Source organism: Leptosomus discolor, chromosome 2 (assembly GCF_034619465.1).
Source record: "Leptosomus discolor isolate bLepDis1 chromosome 2, bLepDis1.hap2, whole genome shotgun sequence".
Classification (NCBI taxonomy): Eukaryota; Metazoa; Chordata; class Aves; order Leptosomiformes; family Leptosomidae; genus Leptosomus; species Leptosomus discolor.
The window spans coordinates 44,685,101-44,702,855 of NC_141392.1; the positions used below are offsets into that span (position 1 = coordinate 44,685,101).

A 17,755-nucleotide genomic window follows, 5' to 3' on the forward strand; every position below is an offset into this window, starting at 1 on the left:
GAAGGTAGAAATCTGCAGTTCTTTTTTAGGATAAACTCACCATTATGTGAAACATGAGTATCCATGGCCCCTGCCTGAAGTTATTGCTCATCTTACAATCTAGCCAAGGAATCCTAGCCACAGGCTGGGACCCTGTTGTGTAAGGTGGTGTGTACACACACGCACACCCCTTCATCTGTCCCATCCTAATGGATTTAAATTTCAGCAATGAAAATATGGTCACAGAGAGCAGCTGGGAATGCAGAGAAACAGAGACAACATTGCTCAGAATAGACAGTGATATCTGTATTCTGGAAGCTTATCACTTGCCAAGTTTTTGGAGCTCTTCTGGGAAAGTAATGTTTTGTTTTCCATGAATGATGGATGGGAAGATAAGGCTGGTGGGCATCTCTCCCTAAAATTTGTCTCTAACCAGTGTAACACAAGGCTCATGAATACTTCACATTTCGTGGTTTTTAATGTTCACTGAAAATGAGAGATCATGACAATATAGTTAAGCTTATAGTTAACATTGTAGAAAACAAGATGCTGTTACCATTTTCTCATACCTTTGGGGGTAGGGAGGATTCCCTTTTATAACCTCACTAAAAGTATTTTATATATTCAGAAATTGGATTATAGTATTTCTTTCAATTTACCATCACATGTGTGGAATGGCTGACTGCCAACAGCTGTCCTGCATATTGTTTGATACGAGCAATAGTGTAGATCCGTGACGAAGCTGGGGAGTGGATGTAAGGAGAAAGACCAAAGAAAGATTGGTTGAATGGCAGGGGGGTTGGACTAGATGACTTTTAGAGATCCCTTCCAACCCAAACCATTCTATGATTCTATGAATAATGATGAAATCATAAGAGAACGGAAAATCAGAAAGTATGTGTGCTTTGTGAAGAGCAGCTGGAGTTTGCCTCCATATTTAAAAAGCCAGCCACTATGCAAACACCTTCACCTTCAATAATGCTAGTGCTGTGACAATCTGCAAAGTCTTTCTTGAGTTGACAGGAATATTCTGGGGGAAAAAAAAAAGTAACAAGAATTTCTTCTTACCACAAATTGTTCTCTGTTCAAAGCCCTTTTTTGTCTCTGGAGTAGGACATATGATTTATTTGAGCATATCTGTGAAAGATAAATTTGCTAGATGCATTATTTTTTTTCTAAGGGAAGAAAGAAGCAAAAAGGATAAATAATATAGGACAGAAAACTACTATCACCACTTTTTAAAAATACATTTGCTTCCCCATGTCTACCAGTGGCAAAAGGCTCATAAGTTCAAAGACACCTTTATCTTCCTTTTTAGTGGATTGTTTTGGGATTAGGAGATTCTGTGGTTGGAATGGAATACCCCCCCCACCCCTCAACCGCTGGGTCTGTTGTAACTCATCACTTTTCATCCTTAACCCTGTAAGTCCCTTTCACTTGTTTTAAAAAATGACTATGTGAGTGTCTGCATCAAAGTCAAAACTGTATATGAAAGCACTACATGTCATCTCAACCAAATGAGGTAAAGTAGGAAGTCAAACTCCATGTCTAGTATGACAGATAATACCAGCTTCCAAGACTAAAACTTGTCATTCCTGTTTTCCCACTGAGAAGAATCATTGTCCAATTATCAGCTATATTTTTTTTTCATCTTTTTAATTTAAAGCTCTACCAGGCATCATGAGTTGTGGAGGAAAATGACAAAATGGAGCAGGGTACATCACACTGATGTCAGAGAAATGACACCTTTGTTCGTTCTCATCTTTTGTACAACCTTGTGTAGCATTATTCTGGAAAATCCTGCTCTCTAGGCACATAGCAAATATCGATGCCTGTCCTGCCTGCCTTCCTAGCTCCCTGACAGCTGAGCTTTGAGGGACAATAACACTTTGGAACTGCAACACAGGCTAGCCAAATGCAGAAGCTGTGTGTAATATATAGAAAATATGGAAGTAAAAGGTTCCCGAGACATTAATATGGGGAATCAGCCATGTGCAGTTTTACAGTAGAAAGAGGGCAGAATGATTTCTCAAACTGGCTACTGATACATTTCAATACCACATATATTCCTGGGCTCTTTACAGTATTTTGCTTTTGAAAGAATTTGCAGGGTGAAGGAGAAATCATGCACTAGAAGCTGCTGGGTACATTTGTATGCAGTTGTATTGCCCTGGAAATGCAATGGATATTTGAATAGGCTGTGATTCAGCCATTTTCAGAACATTTTGACTTCAGTTAGTTTTCTTCCATGTTTTGAAGAATATGAATTTCCCACCTGAGTCTATGCATGGGAGAAGCTAACCCAAAATGTAATTGGCCCCAAACTCAGAACCGTGAAATGAAGAGTGGAATTGGATGGCAAAGTTTAACTTGTCAAACAAATGGTGCTGGATTCTTTCAGTAATATCGTGTAACTCTCTCTTGTGTTTGTAATGACTATTTTGAGTAGGATTGTTTGATAGAGCTAGACACTTCTCTCTTTCATCTTTGTGATGTTCAGTAGGATGATGAGGAGAAGGTGATTCTTGGAAATAAAATTTTACTTCTGTGATACAACTCTTAGGATAACAAGAATTTCAGGATTACATTCCAAAGAAACCTCACATTGCAGTGGGTTGGATGTTTGTCCCTTAAAACAAAATTAGTTTGTCTTAGTGAGGCATTCATTGCACCTCAAAGAAATTGAGTGTTTCTTAATGTGAGTCAGCTTTGCTAAGAAATCATGCATATCACTGAGCAACATAAGACTAATAAACCTACTTTATTGTGTGAAAGTATTGGTCTTGTACAAATTGTGAAGTTTTTCAAGCAAAAGTTATGGTGTGGAAGATGCCTTGTTTTTGTACTACCTTAAAGTTTCACAGATGCTACAAATGTGTCTCAAAACCTACCTAGAAAGCGCTCTGATGTCAGGATCTGGTGACCTCACATGCAGTTGATCAGGTAGAATTTGTGTGGAGGCATTGAACAAATCTAATAAGTGAAATGGCTATGGATCTGATCCACCAAGTTTCTGTGTCCTTCACAGCTAAAATTAGTGTCCTTTTACGGCCAGGACTTGCAAGTATGTCAGGATCCCTAGTTCATAGCTGAAGACTCCACAGATGAAGCTGGTCTTGATAAGTGTTCCTTAACTTCATGTTCTTTCTCTTCTTATTTCTAGCCATTTTTAGCTGTTTAAGTCACCCAAAGACAGTTTCTAATCTTGGTTATGCCCAGAGCATGCTGGCGAGTGTCTAAATTGCCTCTTCCTTCCCTACTCAGGGATCTCACGTATGGTGGCGAGTGCTCTCCCTCTCTGCTGTATTATTGTTCAGGCAGGGCCTGGATGTAACGTACAAAGCAGCAGAAAGATTTCCGAGTGAGGTGCCAGAACAGTACCTCGCTGCCTGATTTAGGTGACAATGGCATTTGTTGCATGCAATCTGGCCACAGGTCAAGTAACTACTTATCAGTTTAGACAAATACAGTGCAGTTCATTTCACTCGCGTATCATTTTAATGAGAATTTGCCTCTAGTGTTTCATTAAAGAGGAAAGAAAACCTGCCTTTCATGTGATTTCCTAGCTAATTGCTGATTATAGAGGAATTACATAATATGATCACAGAACATGCCTCTGATTGCAGTCTTTTTCACAATAATAGACTTTGATATGAGAAAGGAATTTCAGTCCTTGGTAGATGGTATACAAATTTAGATGCTCTGCATTTAACACTACATGTATGGCTTAGCCTACTTAATTTTTTTTTTTTTTTCAAGTTCTATGTTCCTAACTTACAAATGCTTTGCTTTCTGTTGTTCTGTTCAGGAACCCTGGGATGCACAACACATTCCAGCACTGTTCTCTGCTTTCTGTGGTCTGCTAGTTGCACTTTCTTATCACCTCAGCAGACAAAGCAGTGACCCGTCTGTACTGATGTAAGTTGCCTGCAAATGTTATGTAGTGATTACGCTGTACAGCACACAATCAGTGATGCCTGGGTTTCAGAACCACGGTGATTGTCTCCTGAAAGTAATGTGGTGAGGTGGAAATTCCTCACCATGTCTGCCTGGTTGGTATCAGTCCTGTAAATAAACGACGTGCTGCTGTCGGATTGCTAGTAAGGCTGGTGCTCCGAAGCAGATTTCACTTTCTGGGAAATTGTGTGCTTACCATGTTGGAGGATAGTGATTTAGCTGAGGGGGTGCTTAGGCTACTGGACTTGCAGAATGTGCATTGGGTAGCACTGTGGCAAGGAGAAAGGGCATTTGGTGTGCTGGAAAGATGGCTCAATTCCAGCTCTTGCTGTACGTCACTGTCAGTAGGCTATGCCTCTGTTTGAGGTTAACTCCTTCCTTTTCTGTTCTGACACAGTCTGCTAGGGGCAGACGAGGAAAGGTAGTGTATTAAGAGCCGACACTGCAAACAAGGGAGATCCAGGGGAGGAATCCCAGCACTGCGATCTGCAGGTTGAGGTGATGTGAGAGGCCCATAGATCTGTATCTTATGGGCAGCAGGTGTGAGTTTTCCTGTGTAGGAGCACAGGCTGTGTTTCCTGTAGTGGTCCATAAGCCTCTGGGGACCTGTGTGTGTGCCTGTGGATTAAGCAAGCAAGTGGGTTTTGTGCAGCCAGTATCATCATGCCATCTGGGATTCTGCTTCATAGACAGCTCAGTCTTATCCTAGAACAGTGCAGAGGGCCTGTGAGGAAACCCCTTTGATTCATGAGGTGTGTTGTGTACCTTGAAGTGAGGCTTTTTAGTGTATGAAGACTGTAGTAGGTGTATGGTAGGTCAGTGTGGTTGGACACACAGTTCTGTAATGTAAGAGAGAGAAGGTGGAAGTGGAGGGCTTTTTAGGCCATTCAAGTTTATATTTGAGGAGAGAAACTTGGGAAAAGGAGAAGAATTCTGATGAGGAAGGAAAGGATATAGGGCTCTAGTAGAAAATTGGCATCCCAGTAAATCTTACTGAAGAGTTGAGAAATTCCTTCTTTACCATCTAGAAGATTCAGGCAATCTGATATTTATACATTACTAGGTTCTGATGTGGCAAAGCACAAGAACTGGTTCTATCTATTGCCATTAACTTTATCCAAAGCCTACTGTGTCTGGAACTGATGTCAATTAGATCTGGATCAAACTTTGTGTAGGTGGTGTGTAGTTTTGACCCTGGCAGTATGGAACTCGATTATGGAAGGAAGTGAAGCTGTGTGCTGTAGTAGGAAGATTTGTTTAGCCTTGGAGTAAAATATACATAGGTAAATTGCAAATCAGCATGGAAGTGTGAGCTATTTCAATTTTGAAGTAATTTAAATGTATTCTTCTCTCCCACTCCCCAGGAAGGACACACCAGTTCATTAACTTCTTTAATAAACCAGAAACTTGTCTTTCCTTTGAACTTCTGTTTTAAGGAAGTAATCTTAAGCCATTAAATCCGTTTCAACTTTTAAATCTAGTTACTGATTTTGTAACATTCTTAATCAAATCTTCAGCAGCTGAAATGGTTGTTAAATATCTTATGATTAAGAATGCGTACAAGAACATCAAAAGTTTATTTGCAATCATGATAAAAATGTATAATCCTTAAAAAAAGGTTTAAGATCTTCTTTTAAAACAGCTCTGAACTTAATTAAAGGAAGCTAAGGAGATTGGAAACAGTATTTAAGGGATGGCTTGTGGCATAAACTTCAAGATGGAGGAGGTGGTAGCACATAAGTCTTGAACTGAGGTTTAATATACAATTTATGCAGAAATAGCTTCTTTGGCCTTTCTAATGTGGGTCTAAAGAGCTCCCATATTGGTTTCAGCTTAGCTGAAACATTAATGAAGGGCATGAGTGCAACAGAACCCTTTCTGCTCCATCCTCTAAATGACTGATTCGCATTGATTGGGCTGCTGAGACTCCTTAACATTTTGATGAGAAAGTTCTACCCTGATCACAGGTAGAGCTGGTTTGTGTCAATCTCCATTTATGAGGAAGGAAATCTGAGGCTGTTCCTCAGACCCCCAGGAATATTCATATCTGTTAGACAGGTTCAGAAGTATCCTAACTGGGATTTTTTTTTTTTAACAGGTCTCTTATTCAATGCAAATATGTCCCTCACTATCTACGTCAACAATGTGAAGATTCATCAGCAGATCCACTCCCAGAAAAGATGAGAGAATCAGTGGTAAGACCTTTTCTTTCATTACTTTCTGTTCAAAACTCTCTCCCATCCTTTTTCCCCACTGAGGAACCTTTAAAATATTCTCATGTAGTAATTCAAATATTTAAATTATTAACAACACAGAAAATGGGAGGATATATGTCCTGTTCCTTTAAATCCATAGATGGAAACTGAGAGTAGTTCTCCTAGATCTTCTTTCCAGTGAGGCCAGAAGGGAGAAGGGTGATACTGCAGTTTTCCTTTCTAAAGAGTTCCTTTGAAGGATTCCATAACATTGATTCCTTAATATAGTTAATGGGAAATGCACTTTTAGAGCTTGAGGAATGGGGCATCTCATCCTGGTACTCAGAGAACTAATGCAGGTTCTGTGCATAGAGTTACAGCCTGGCAATCTGGTAGGTACGAAGTAGGCTGGATTGTTCAACAAGAGTTCAAAAAGATGAGTAATCCTGCCAAACTCCCTGTCTACATTGGAGGGGGACAGGGTTCAGTCCACAGAATTAAGCGTGTTTAAACCAACCCTTATTAATTATTTTTCTAGGGCTAGGAGTTGACCTAGTTTTCAGGAATGCCTTTTTCTGTGCCAGGAAGTACTCTTGACAGTGTGCCCTCCACCCCAGCCAAGCCAGGTGGAACACAGACCAGACTTGGCACCTAGAGATGGAAAAAGCATGTGAAACTTGACTAGTATGAGAGAGGGAGGTACATGCCTGGTGCCAAACATTGCCATCTCATTGTCTCTTCTTTGCTTGGCAGGCTGTTTATTTCCTACTGTCTGGCATGTAGCTCTAAGTTTGTGTCAGCTTATTTCTCACTTCAGCTTAAACATCCAAAGTGACCCATCTTCCTTTTCGTGTCTTTTTATATAAAATAAACCTCACTAACTGTTACCCAGGGGAGGTTGATCTTATAAAGACTTTATGCGAGAAGATCATCAGGTTTCCAGAAGTATAAAGGAGTGTTTGACATTTCTTAGAGTCCTGGACTGTCCTGCTTCCTGGTTATCAGACAGTCCTTCCTCCTGACTATATCCCTAATGCCTGCATCTGAGCATTTGCAATTCAGGCAATTACTCCTAAATTCCTGAATGCTTGCAGAAGCAAGGAGCGTTCAGAGTGTGCCTGGAAGACAGGCTGCCTTTTTTTGACCCTTAGCTGTGTCATGAGAGTCCAGAGTGCCTGGTGGTATAGGTTGCTAGTGTGGCAGCTGACCTGGCCTCCAGATGTCCCTTCAAAGGGTTGCATCTCTCCTGTACATCTTGAATCACTTGTTGGGACATTTTATAAGGTGTTACACAGCCTACATTCAGCACATGAGTTGGTCCCACACTACTGATGTTTTCTACTTTTCTTTGCTAAGCTGCTGCTTAGATGTTATTTTCTACCATGTGTAATGTTATTTTAAACTGCTTAGTCTAATAAGGCCCACATAAGATTAAGTAATACATCTATTTCTTGTTGCTTGTGTTGAGCTACAGTTTCTTGCAAATTAACCTGTTTGCAATAGGGTCACACTGCAATACTAGTAGCAGTCCAGCTAGTAACAGAGTAAAACTTAAGTATTTGTGTTAAAGTATTACAGTATTCTGTGGTATTTCTGGTGGGTAGGTTATTGCCACACGGTGCATTGTTGGTCCGTTCTTGTACATGGGCACTGTATGGCAGATGTAACGGAAAGCTTCTACTTCTCTGCTATTTGTATCCCACTTGTATCTTTTGCTGATAGTGCCCTTCTTGGAGCAGCAGGGAGTCTGATCTTATCTGTTCTGCAGGTGGAGCCTTGCCAGGAGACTGAAGCAGTTACTGCTGCTGTCCACTTAACTGGTTTCATTTCGCAGTGCAGAGGGAAAACCTTGAGCAAGGCTTCGATATATTGAAAACAAAAGAATGAACAAGTACACATCTAAGATCCTGGCTGTATTTTCACAAAGGAGTTATGTTGCAGATTCTTGACCTCTTTTTGTGTCAGTAATGTGAACAGGTATCTGATGTCTCATACTAACACAGTTACCATGTGGTTCAACTGCACTTGGGCCCTTGAGCCACTGGGCAGAAGATGCAAAAGCACAGGGAGAACTGTGGTGGGACTGGCTAGACTTAGGACTTCAGTTCTTCTCTTCACCTTGTCTTGTTCTTGTCATGTTTTGCCAGTGGGGTTTTTTTTTGCATTTAATTAAGTGGGACCCCTGGCACCTTTTGCTTTCCAGGATGTATCTGGTTTTGGGGATTAGCACTTTTATGCTTTGTACATTTGATATTCCAAGCTGCTGATGATTTTAGACAGAGGCTGCTTTACTTCAGTGTTGCTGGAGATTGCTTGCAATGTCAGTTAGCAGTGCTAATTCTTCCACACTGGGAGATTCCTTGAAGAAGGAGAGGGCAATTTCTGCTTAATGCAGGCTCTTTGTCTAACCCCTCTGTTATCTGGTACCTCTGTCTTGATTAAACACTAACCAGTTTGCCGGGAGACTCCCACTGCTGTCTCACAGTGCAGTGCTAATAGAGCAAGTAGGGAAGAATTGAGGCAGGAGAAAATGCACGTGCCTCAAGTTTGAGGAGCACAATCAAGCCACAGTCTCTGCTGACTTGCTTCAGCAACAGCAGTCGTGTTTAGGATGTAGGACTTGGTTGACTTTTAAAAGCCAATTTTAAATAGCTTCCAGAACTTCTGCAAGGGAATCTTCAAACTGTTCAGTAACTGGGTGAAACTATATGTCAGTATTTGAAGGAGATTTCATGGTGGTAGTTAATTTTTTCCTTTTGGAGTGCTCCTCTGTGAGGAGAGTATTCCTGACCCACTGTCAGTGGCAAGAGATGGCAGGATGCAACACAACAGCCAGCCTTGCCCTGGTCTATGTACAGACATATGGTCTACATAACATGCCATTTAAATAAGACCTGTTTTGATCAGAAATCCTGAGGTATACAGAAATAAATCACCTCCTCAAGGAGCTGAAAGCAAACAAGGTTAATATTGAAAATTAATGCGTTGTATTCTGTAGTGGCTTTGCATTGATGTTAGGAATAATAAATACAGCATCTCTAATGTTTAGTTACATGACCCTTGCTATTTTCCTTTGCTTGAATAGCTGTGTAAGAATTGCCAGCTTTGGAAGCCTGAATTATAAAGCAGCTGTGATGGATAATTGACCATTCAACTTTGAGAATGGAGCTTCCTACCATTATAATTAATTTCTATAGGCATCCACATGGCTGATTACTAGATTAACCAGTGGCCTGAGGGTGCTAATGTGTTACATTCAAACTCAGCTTCCTTCCTGGCCTTTAATACAAACATTTAGATAAGTACTAAAAGGATTTGTGCAAAGCTCCAGAAGCGTAATTGAAAATAATAATTAAAAAAAAAAGTGCCGCTATAGTGTATCCTCCCTGTAAAATTTCCAAGGCATCAAACGTAGTGATGTTGGTTTGGGTTTTTTCTTTTTTAACATGACTGTAAAATGGACAAAAAAGGAGAACACCTGGTTTCAACCTAAACTATAACAGTGATTATCTCTCACTGCAGAGATTTTAACAGTGCTCAAAGCTTAACTTTTCCACACTGGACCAATTGCAATGAAGGACTCGAGCATCTCCTTGTAGGGCTAGTCAATATTCAACTCGTAAGTGCCTGGCTTTGGGAATGGAAGACAAGATCCTACTTTAGACAGCTGGGTCTAAATGCAGGATGGGGAAAAGAGTTGTATCCAAGGTTAGGCACATGCTTTGCAGGAGTTAACTGCCTTCAACAGAAAGGATGGAAGCTGCAGATCCACCCACAGCAGCCTGTAGGTGGATGTCCAGTGTTTTCTGCTGGAAGCCGCCTCTGAATCTCCTTCAGCCAGAGAGATAACTGCCCAGGGTCAGTCATTTCCTGGGAGGCCCTGGCCGCTATGCCATGATGTGAATCAAAAGCAACTAATGCTCAGCTTTGTTTCAGAAGGAAAAGCCCCTGAATTTAGTGAGAAGTTTGAAAGTGTCTGCTACATCAAGAAGGAGCTCCTGTGGGGACCATTGTGCAAGTCAGCAGCTGAGCAGTACATTTACATTTTGAAGCAGTTCTGTGCAAGGGCAAAAGGGCAAGCCTCGGCATATATGATAGTTTAAACACTTTAGATGTTACCAGAGTTGGAATGCACTTGTCAAAATTGGGTTTAAATACCTGAATAATAATCATTGCTTTAAAACCATAGGCCTTTTCCTGTATGGGATTGTTGATGTGTCAAAGATGGTGACAGCACCCTATAAAGAATGCTTGTGAACTCAAAGGTGGGAAAGGTGGGATATATCAGTCCTGTGCAATATAATCTGTGTAATACATTCTCATTTGAATGTAATCTTTTGAAAAGATTCAGTTTGGTGACCTGGAACAGAATGGAAAGTTAGGATGCCCCCTCTCCCCAAAATGTCTGTTATTATCTCCTCTGCTGATTTTACAGATAAATTATTGATATTTGATGTAGTTCTTAAAATGGCAGCTTGTTCAGTTGCCTGTTTGTGAGAGAAATAAGTTATTTTAATAGTAATCCTTTCTGGTTGTACGGAAGAGCTTGAAAGTATGATTGGAGTGTGTTTGTTTTTCTTATAAGCTTGTTTTAAATTATTGAGAGGTTGGATTCAGCTGTGCAGAGAATGATACTTGATCAAGACTTTTTATAATATGTGTTCACAAAAGGGCTGAAATAGTGCCATGTAAATCTGGCACTGCTTAACTTTCTCAGATGCTGAATTTTACAAGCTAAATACTGCTGCTTTACATAGATTTTGTATGCAACATCTTTAAAAAGATTTGGAAAGGTTAAAAAAAGAGCTATTTCCGTTACATGCATTGGTAATAATTCCCTTATCCATCTTTATCAGGGTCTTGACCACGATTTTTCAGTACTGCTCCACATACCAAAACCACTTGAGTTACAGATGGATACACAGCTTGCTAGTTGAGAGGAGGTCCGGACTGAACAGAGAGGACCTGTGGGGGTAGGCAGGGATCAAAGATTTGTTCAGGGAAGAGATGGCCTTTCCTGTGAAGTCCCTTCTGTTGTGGTTCTCCTATTGTGTACAATGGACAAGAAGCAAGGCTAGTAGGGCTGTGTTTTGAAAAGACGGTCAGAAAGAATTAGGAAGGCCTAACTCTGCTCCTGCACCTTCCAGCCGATAGTCCATGCGGAGTACAGGGCTGTCTGGAAAGGGCATAGCTTTCAGAGGGGAGGGAGTGCTGTCCTTTGGAGGTATGTGATCCTGAGCAGCCTGGGAAAGCAAATGACAGTGGTGATGGCTTGAGAATTCAGCTAAACTGGATTGGAGTTTCCTGGGACAAAGCAAAAGTACTTCTAGAGCCTAAAGGCTTTTTAGTCCTGCTGAATTTCAAAGGCCTGCTGCAGTAAGTGGAAGTGCTGATGCTTGTGACCTTTTACTGAGAAGGTTCTTTCGTAACAGGGAGCCACAGGCAGTCTAAATATAGTGGTTGCTACCAGCTTCCCCTGTAATTCGCAACCCTTCTGTTGTTCACTTTTCTGCTTGCTTTCTTTTTATCTCCCTTATTTGTAGGTTTGCTATCCCATCATTATTTCAGTTTTCTTTCTTTTTCTCTGATGAGATCCGTAAAGACTATCTAGATTGCAGCACCAGGAAATCGGATGGGCTTCTAATTCTTAACAAAAGTGTTGCACTTCGTGTGTGTTTCTAGATGCCTTTGAATTAAAGCATAAGTCAGTTTCTAAACCAAGAGCTACAAATAGTTTCTCATTTGGTAACTTAGCAGTACTGTTGAGTGCTGAACTTAAATGACCTCCTCATAAATCTAAGACAAGATTTTAATTTACTCACAAAGGCATTTGGGTGACCTCCAAAGTACAATACAGAAGATCGCACAGATCGCAAGCTTATCTTGTTTATTTGTTTACTGAGAATGACATTTTAATCACAAGAAAAACGGGCTGGAAGGAGTGATATTTTCCAATCTTTAGAAACGAAATTACTCCTACCCTGGTTATAGATCTTTATGTAAAGGCAGACGTGTCCATTATCATTCAGTGACACTAGAAAAAGGCCTTGTCTGAAATCCATAAAATCTTGCCAAAATTTGGCTTCTGATACAGAAAATCAGAGAATGGGACATGTCACTTTAGAACATAATAAATGTATTAACTTCGTGTCTCTGAAGACATTACAGAAAAGCATGAGTCATTTTAGTAATGCAAGAGAAAGTAATCTGGAGAAATCTTAATGCTTGCAAATAGGAAATGGAACCAGAATTTTGATTCCAAAAAATAAAAAAGTCATAATGTAAAAGAGTTATATTCCTTAAACAGAATCAGCCCTGGTATAAAAATGTATTGCTTTAATTTCTCCAGTCTTAAAACTAACTTATTTAAAAATATAATTTAAAATTAGGCATGATGAATTTAAATGTGATTACTTTGACAAACCTAGAGTGTGAAGAAATAATTCACAAAAGCAGCATAGAGAAAATACTTTTGTGTCAGGGAGTGCTGATTAGCCTTATCACAATGCAGACTGTGAGTAAATGAGTACAGAGTGGTTTACTTTGGTTAAAATAGTATTGGCTTGCTAATTTTATATAAAATGATTCTTTTCACAGAAAGAAATCTTGAAATCGGATCTCATTGTCTGCACAGCGGCTGCTGTTCTGTCATTTGCTGTCAGTGCCAGTACTGTGTTTCTATCATTAAGGGTGTGTATCTGTCCTTCCCCTGCCCCACCCCACCCCCAGTATTACTGGCCATGATAACATTTTTTGTGTGCAAGGCAGTTAGTTTATGGATATTTGCATTAATTTCAGTGTTACTTATTTGATGTCTCTTTCCTTAAACCTCTGTATATCCACAGCTCTCTTATGATATGGAACCTGGGGGACAGAATGAATAAGCATGATCACTTGCCTTTTTTTCCTCCAATTAGGGAGAAAAAAATTGGTTAATTGTGTGTGCAAAATACGTATTTCAAAATCCATATCCACCTATGGACTCGGAGAGTTTGAACATAGGAATAAAAATTAATTGCACAAAAACACCATTATAGGAACTGTTAACAAATGTTTAAAACCCCAAGTTGTATATAAAAATGTTGTTTGTAAATTATAACCATGTTTTGTTTTTTCTCTTTTGACCCAGCCATTTCTCAGCATTGTTCTGTTTGCTTTAGCATGGACTGTGGGATTTGTAACACATTACGTACTTCCTCAGCTTCGCAAGCATCACCCCTGGCTGTGGATTTCCCACCCCATACTTAAAAGCAAAGAGCACCAGCAACGAGAAGTGAGAGGTTTGTAATAAAATCTTTTCTAAGCGATGGATGCAGTGACTTGCAGCTTGTCTTGATTAAAAAAAAAAAATACAGAAGGAACAGAGCAGGGAGAATAAATTATGCTTTACATTTCCCTCTTTCGAATAGCATGCCTAGCCCATCATTTCAGTTTTTTCCCTTGGATCACCAGCAAATCTGTGAACCTGTAAAAGTAGTTTCCTCAGACCACTGCACAGCTGGACTGAGGCTGGGCAGGCACATCTGGAGATTGTGTAGTCCAACACCCCTGCTCAGAGCAGGGTCAGCTAGAGCAGGTTGCTCAAGGCTGTGTCCAGTTTTGAATATCTTCAAGCATGAAGACTCCACAACCTTTCTGGACAACCTGTCCTAGCATTTGATCATCCTTCCAGTGAGAAAGGTTGTTTTGGTTTGGTTTTGTTTTGTTTTTCTTACCTTGAAATGGAACTTCAGTTCATGCCCTTTTCCTTTTGTCCGGTCACTGGGCACTGCTGAGAACAGTCTGGCTCCATCAACTTTACCCTCCCCATCAGGTATTTATACCACAAAAATGCCCCTAATCAGGCATTAATAAGATGCCCCCGGAGCCTTTTCTTCTCAAGACTAAGCAATCCCAGCTCTCTCAGCCTCTTCTGTGTCAAATACTCTTGTCCTTTAATCATCTTACTGGCCCTAAGTGGCCTTTCAGAAGCCATCCTCTTTTGCTTTTACATTACAGTGCTGTTACTTGCTGTGCTGCTTGATATGTTATAGTTTATGCTTAATGCATTAGCATTTTATATATTTTCAAAACTTAAATGATTGATGAAATTGAGGCAGAATTTTTTCTACTTTCTGACATATAACTATATCATTTGCACAGCAAGGATAGTGCAACTTAGAGTTCTAATTTCCATCATAACACTTTTAGAGAAACATTAAAATTGAAAGGAACTGTGAAATTTTCTTGACATTTGTTCTTGCTAATGCCTGCTGGCTTCAGTGGGTAATGCTCTGATACATGCAAGTATCAGTAAATATTTTAGTATGTCGAGGTCTGATTTCCTGTTCTGATACAGTTATTTCTGCAAGCAGCCAGTGTACTTTGAGAAGCACAGCTTCCCCCTCATCCCCCCAGCTCTCATCTTGCCTTTGCTACCAGCCAAAAGCGTGCTTGTCATTTCTTGATGGATCCTGTGCCTTAATCATTCTCAATATATGTTCCTGAGGTGTTTGAAGACAGTGTTGTCAGAACACAGTCTGCTGAGGGACTTCAGTCTGTTCTTCAACTAGACAACAAAAGAGTTCAGATCACTCTCTGCAAAACCATGCATTAAGGGTTTAAATCTTTTTTTAAAAAAAAATCTGGTCTTCAAAATGATTACTTTCCAAACAAGGACTGAGTATGAAAAAAGTACCCAAGAGACTTGATTGAAGGTTGCCTTCTAGCTTTTACTGCAATGCACCAAGGAAAATGTAGTAGAAATATAAATCTTATTAAGGATCATGCCCAACTGAAAACGTTGTTCAGGGCTTCCTTTCCTTGATAATCAGTAGTTCTGATGAATACCCAACTTTTATTGTTTGTTACATCACTTAATCATAAAAGACTACTGTAGGGTTTCTTTCCCTTTTCCTGATTAAGTCTGTCTTCATTTGTCAGAAAACATCATTTTCTAAATGCAATGACTCGGCTTTTGAAAAGGTTGAGGGTAGAGATCTGCCAGACTGATCTCCACAGATGTGTTTTCTTCTGCTTTGAGATCAGCTGCATTTCCCATGCTACCTGCTGTGGGCAACAGGCTTTTTTCCTTCTTTTGCAGTCCTCATTTTATACGTAGTCCATTTCTGCACTTTGGGGCTTAAATATTATTGCAATGTGTCTGGTGTTGTGTGTTAGAAAACAAGAGTAAAAAAAAAAAAATATATATATATATATGTGTATTTCAGTCCCTTAGGCTACTGCAGAGGCTTTTTATCATGTCCTGAGATGAGACAGGCTGAGGAAAACGTGATGTAATCCTTTTGATAGATATGTCTGACAGGCTGTCTTTCTTTTACCCTGTAAGAAAAATTTAGGAGCTGAACTTAAAGGTTCCCTGTTTGTATAGGAGAAGAAGCCTGGAAAAGGACAGTATCCTGTAGTTGTCAGGTGTGGACAATGAAGGGACAAGTACACAAAACAAGATGTCTGGGAGGAGCTTTTACTGCATAGAATTTCATTTTCAGCTTCCTAATTTTGACAAATGTAGTGCTATGGGGAGACGAATGATTGCTTGCAGTTAGACGAGCAGCTGGTAATGGCAATTCCACAAGTTTATTCCTGGCTTTGTTTCACAGACTCTGGATGAGCTGTTCAAACTTTCAAGCCTTCCACAGAAAAGCAATTATCAGACCAGTTCTCATGATGCACCTACTAGATAACTCATTTATTACTTGTCACTGTTTTGCCTGGCTGTCAGAAGAAAGACTGAGGTCAACATGTATGAGCTTATGGTATAGTAGATGTGTAGAAAGTAGCGCATGACTGAGTGAAACACCAGAGACTATTTTTTCTTCTCCTTCCTCCCCAGCACTGCTTTTATACCCCACAGATTCATGTAAGCCATTTTCAAATGAGCCATGTCTTTCCCTGGGCCCCCTCTGAATGTGAGCTTTTTTTTTTTTTTTCCTGTCTGCATTGTCTGCACACATCTCTGCTTCTGCGGATACGAGCTTTTTGGTCTACTTGATATGCACATCTCTTTATTCAAGCTTGAGTTCTTACACAGAGCTCAGCTTTGGGCAGCTGGATGAAGTTCTTGAGTGGAACTCTGAGAGCAATTTGTAGTTCAGGATGGGGAGAGAGGAATGGAGAATAACATCTAGGTTCCAAAATGGACATTTCGCTGTGTGAACTTTTAGGAAGTGATCTTTGGGTAAAAAGAGAAGGAAATATTTTTACGTTATAACAAGGAACAGAAGCTAATCATATTTTCTGAAGGCAGATTTTTGCTGGAGCATTGGCTTAGCTTAAGATGCTGGCAAAGCATAACTTAAAGCTAATTTGGAAGGATTGCTTTTAGATCTTTCTCTTTGAGCGTATACAACTGTGTCTGCAGAACGTACAAATCTTGTTGATTCAGCATGTCTTCTTTGCCTATCATTGAAAAGGTGTATGTAGGAGGGTGGGATGTATATATACATGATTATTTTCATTTCCGCAGGGAAGAGTATTGAAATTCAGTAGCTGCCATCGTTATTTCTGAGTCAATACCAAGTTCTGCCTTTTTGCGTTCACTGTTTTTTCCAATAACCTTGCCTAGCTGAGCTCAGTTGAGAATAAAAACGTTATTGTTACTTGTAAGCAAGTGTTTCTGCACCTAGTTCACCTGAGTTCTCAGAGCAGCTGGATTGCACAGAGCATTCAGTTCTTGTTTAATACTCGTATTAAGCATTGTGATGTTGTTAGAAAAGTCTACTGCAAAAAAAGATATTCTTTACTGGTCAGTGATGTGGTCCTGGTAGATAGTTTTTACAATGGCTGTTCAAGTGTTTTGAGAAACATCTATGACAGTTTCTAGCTCCTGTTAATTCTTCAGTCTTTAGATCTCAAAGGATATTTCATTTATCAATGAGGTCAATGATACTTTGCAGTCTAATGAATGGTGTTTTGCCACTATAAGGTGGGGAAGGAGAAGCACAGGGCTCAAATGAGGTTCCTTAGGTCATCCACCAGGTCAGTGCCAGAGCTGGAGAGGGCCTCTCCGGAGTCATTACATCACTAAGAGTGCTATTTAATATAGTGACTTGTAATTGGATTATGTAGAAACTACCAATTAGCGTGTACCATCTATTTTAGTTTCTGAGCATTTCTCATGAGTGTAGTTACAAGCCGCAAAACACATACTCTCTAAATTCAGAGGACAAAATGATTTCTCTGCTGTGAAAGAATTATGAATCCCATTGTTTCATAAATTAGTTGGTTGATTATTAATGTGCGCGAACTCATTTCTCTTACGGTATTGCAGTGCAAAGCATGCTGATAATTGGGTGAAATTGTTATCTGAATTTCTATTTCAGATGCTGCTCATTTGATGTGGTTTGAAAGGCTCTATGTGTGGCTTCAGTGCTTTGAGAAATACATTTTGTATCCCGCTATAATACTGAATGCCCTCACCATTGATGCTTTCTCAATTAGTAAATACAAGAAGCTTGGTACACAGTAAGTAGATTATAACTCAAAGCATATGATTAGTAGACTATTTGGTTTTAGAATGAAGATTGAGAAATGAAATGTATATCTTAACTCTATTTGCTTGTCACAGTTTGCTTTTATGTATTATTAGTTCAGTATACAATATTCATTGGCTCTGCTGAAAGAAA

The 17,755-nt window shown here is 39.8% G+C and overlaps 1 protein-coding gene across 1 annotated transcript in view; it reads left to right on the forward strand.

Annotated features, from left to right (window-relative positions):
• Nucleotides 1-17,755, forward strand: part of PCNX2 (pecanex 2) — a 156,482-nt gene that overhangs the window by 62,496 nt on the left and 76,231 nt on the right. The window contains exons 16-20 of the mRNA XM_086460994.1: nucleotides 3,788-3,897; nucleotides 6,035-6,131; nucleotides 12,729-12,821; nucleotides 13,261-13,411; nucleotides 17,453-17,594. Of these exons, the coding sequence (XP_086317120.1) occupies nucleotides 3,788-3,897; nucleotides 6,035-6,131; nucleotides 12,729-12,821; nucleotides 13,261-13,411; nucleotides 17,453-17,594 (593 nt within the window). The remainder of the gene's footprint in view (nucleotides 1-3,787; nucleotides 3,898-6,034; nucleotides 6,132-12,728; nucleotides 12,822-13,260; nucleotides 13,412-17,452; nucleotides 17,595-17,755) is intronic.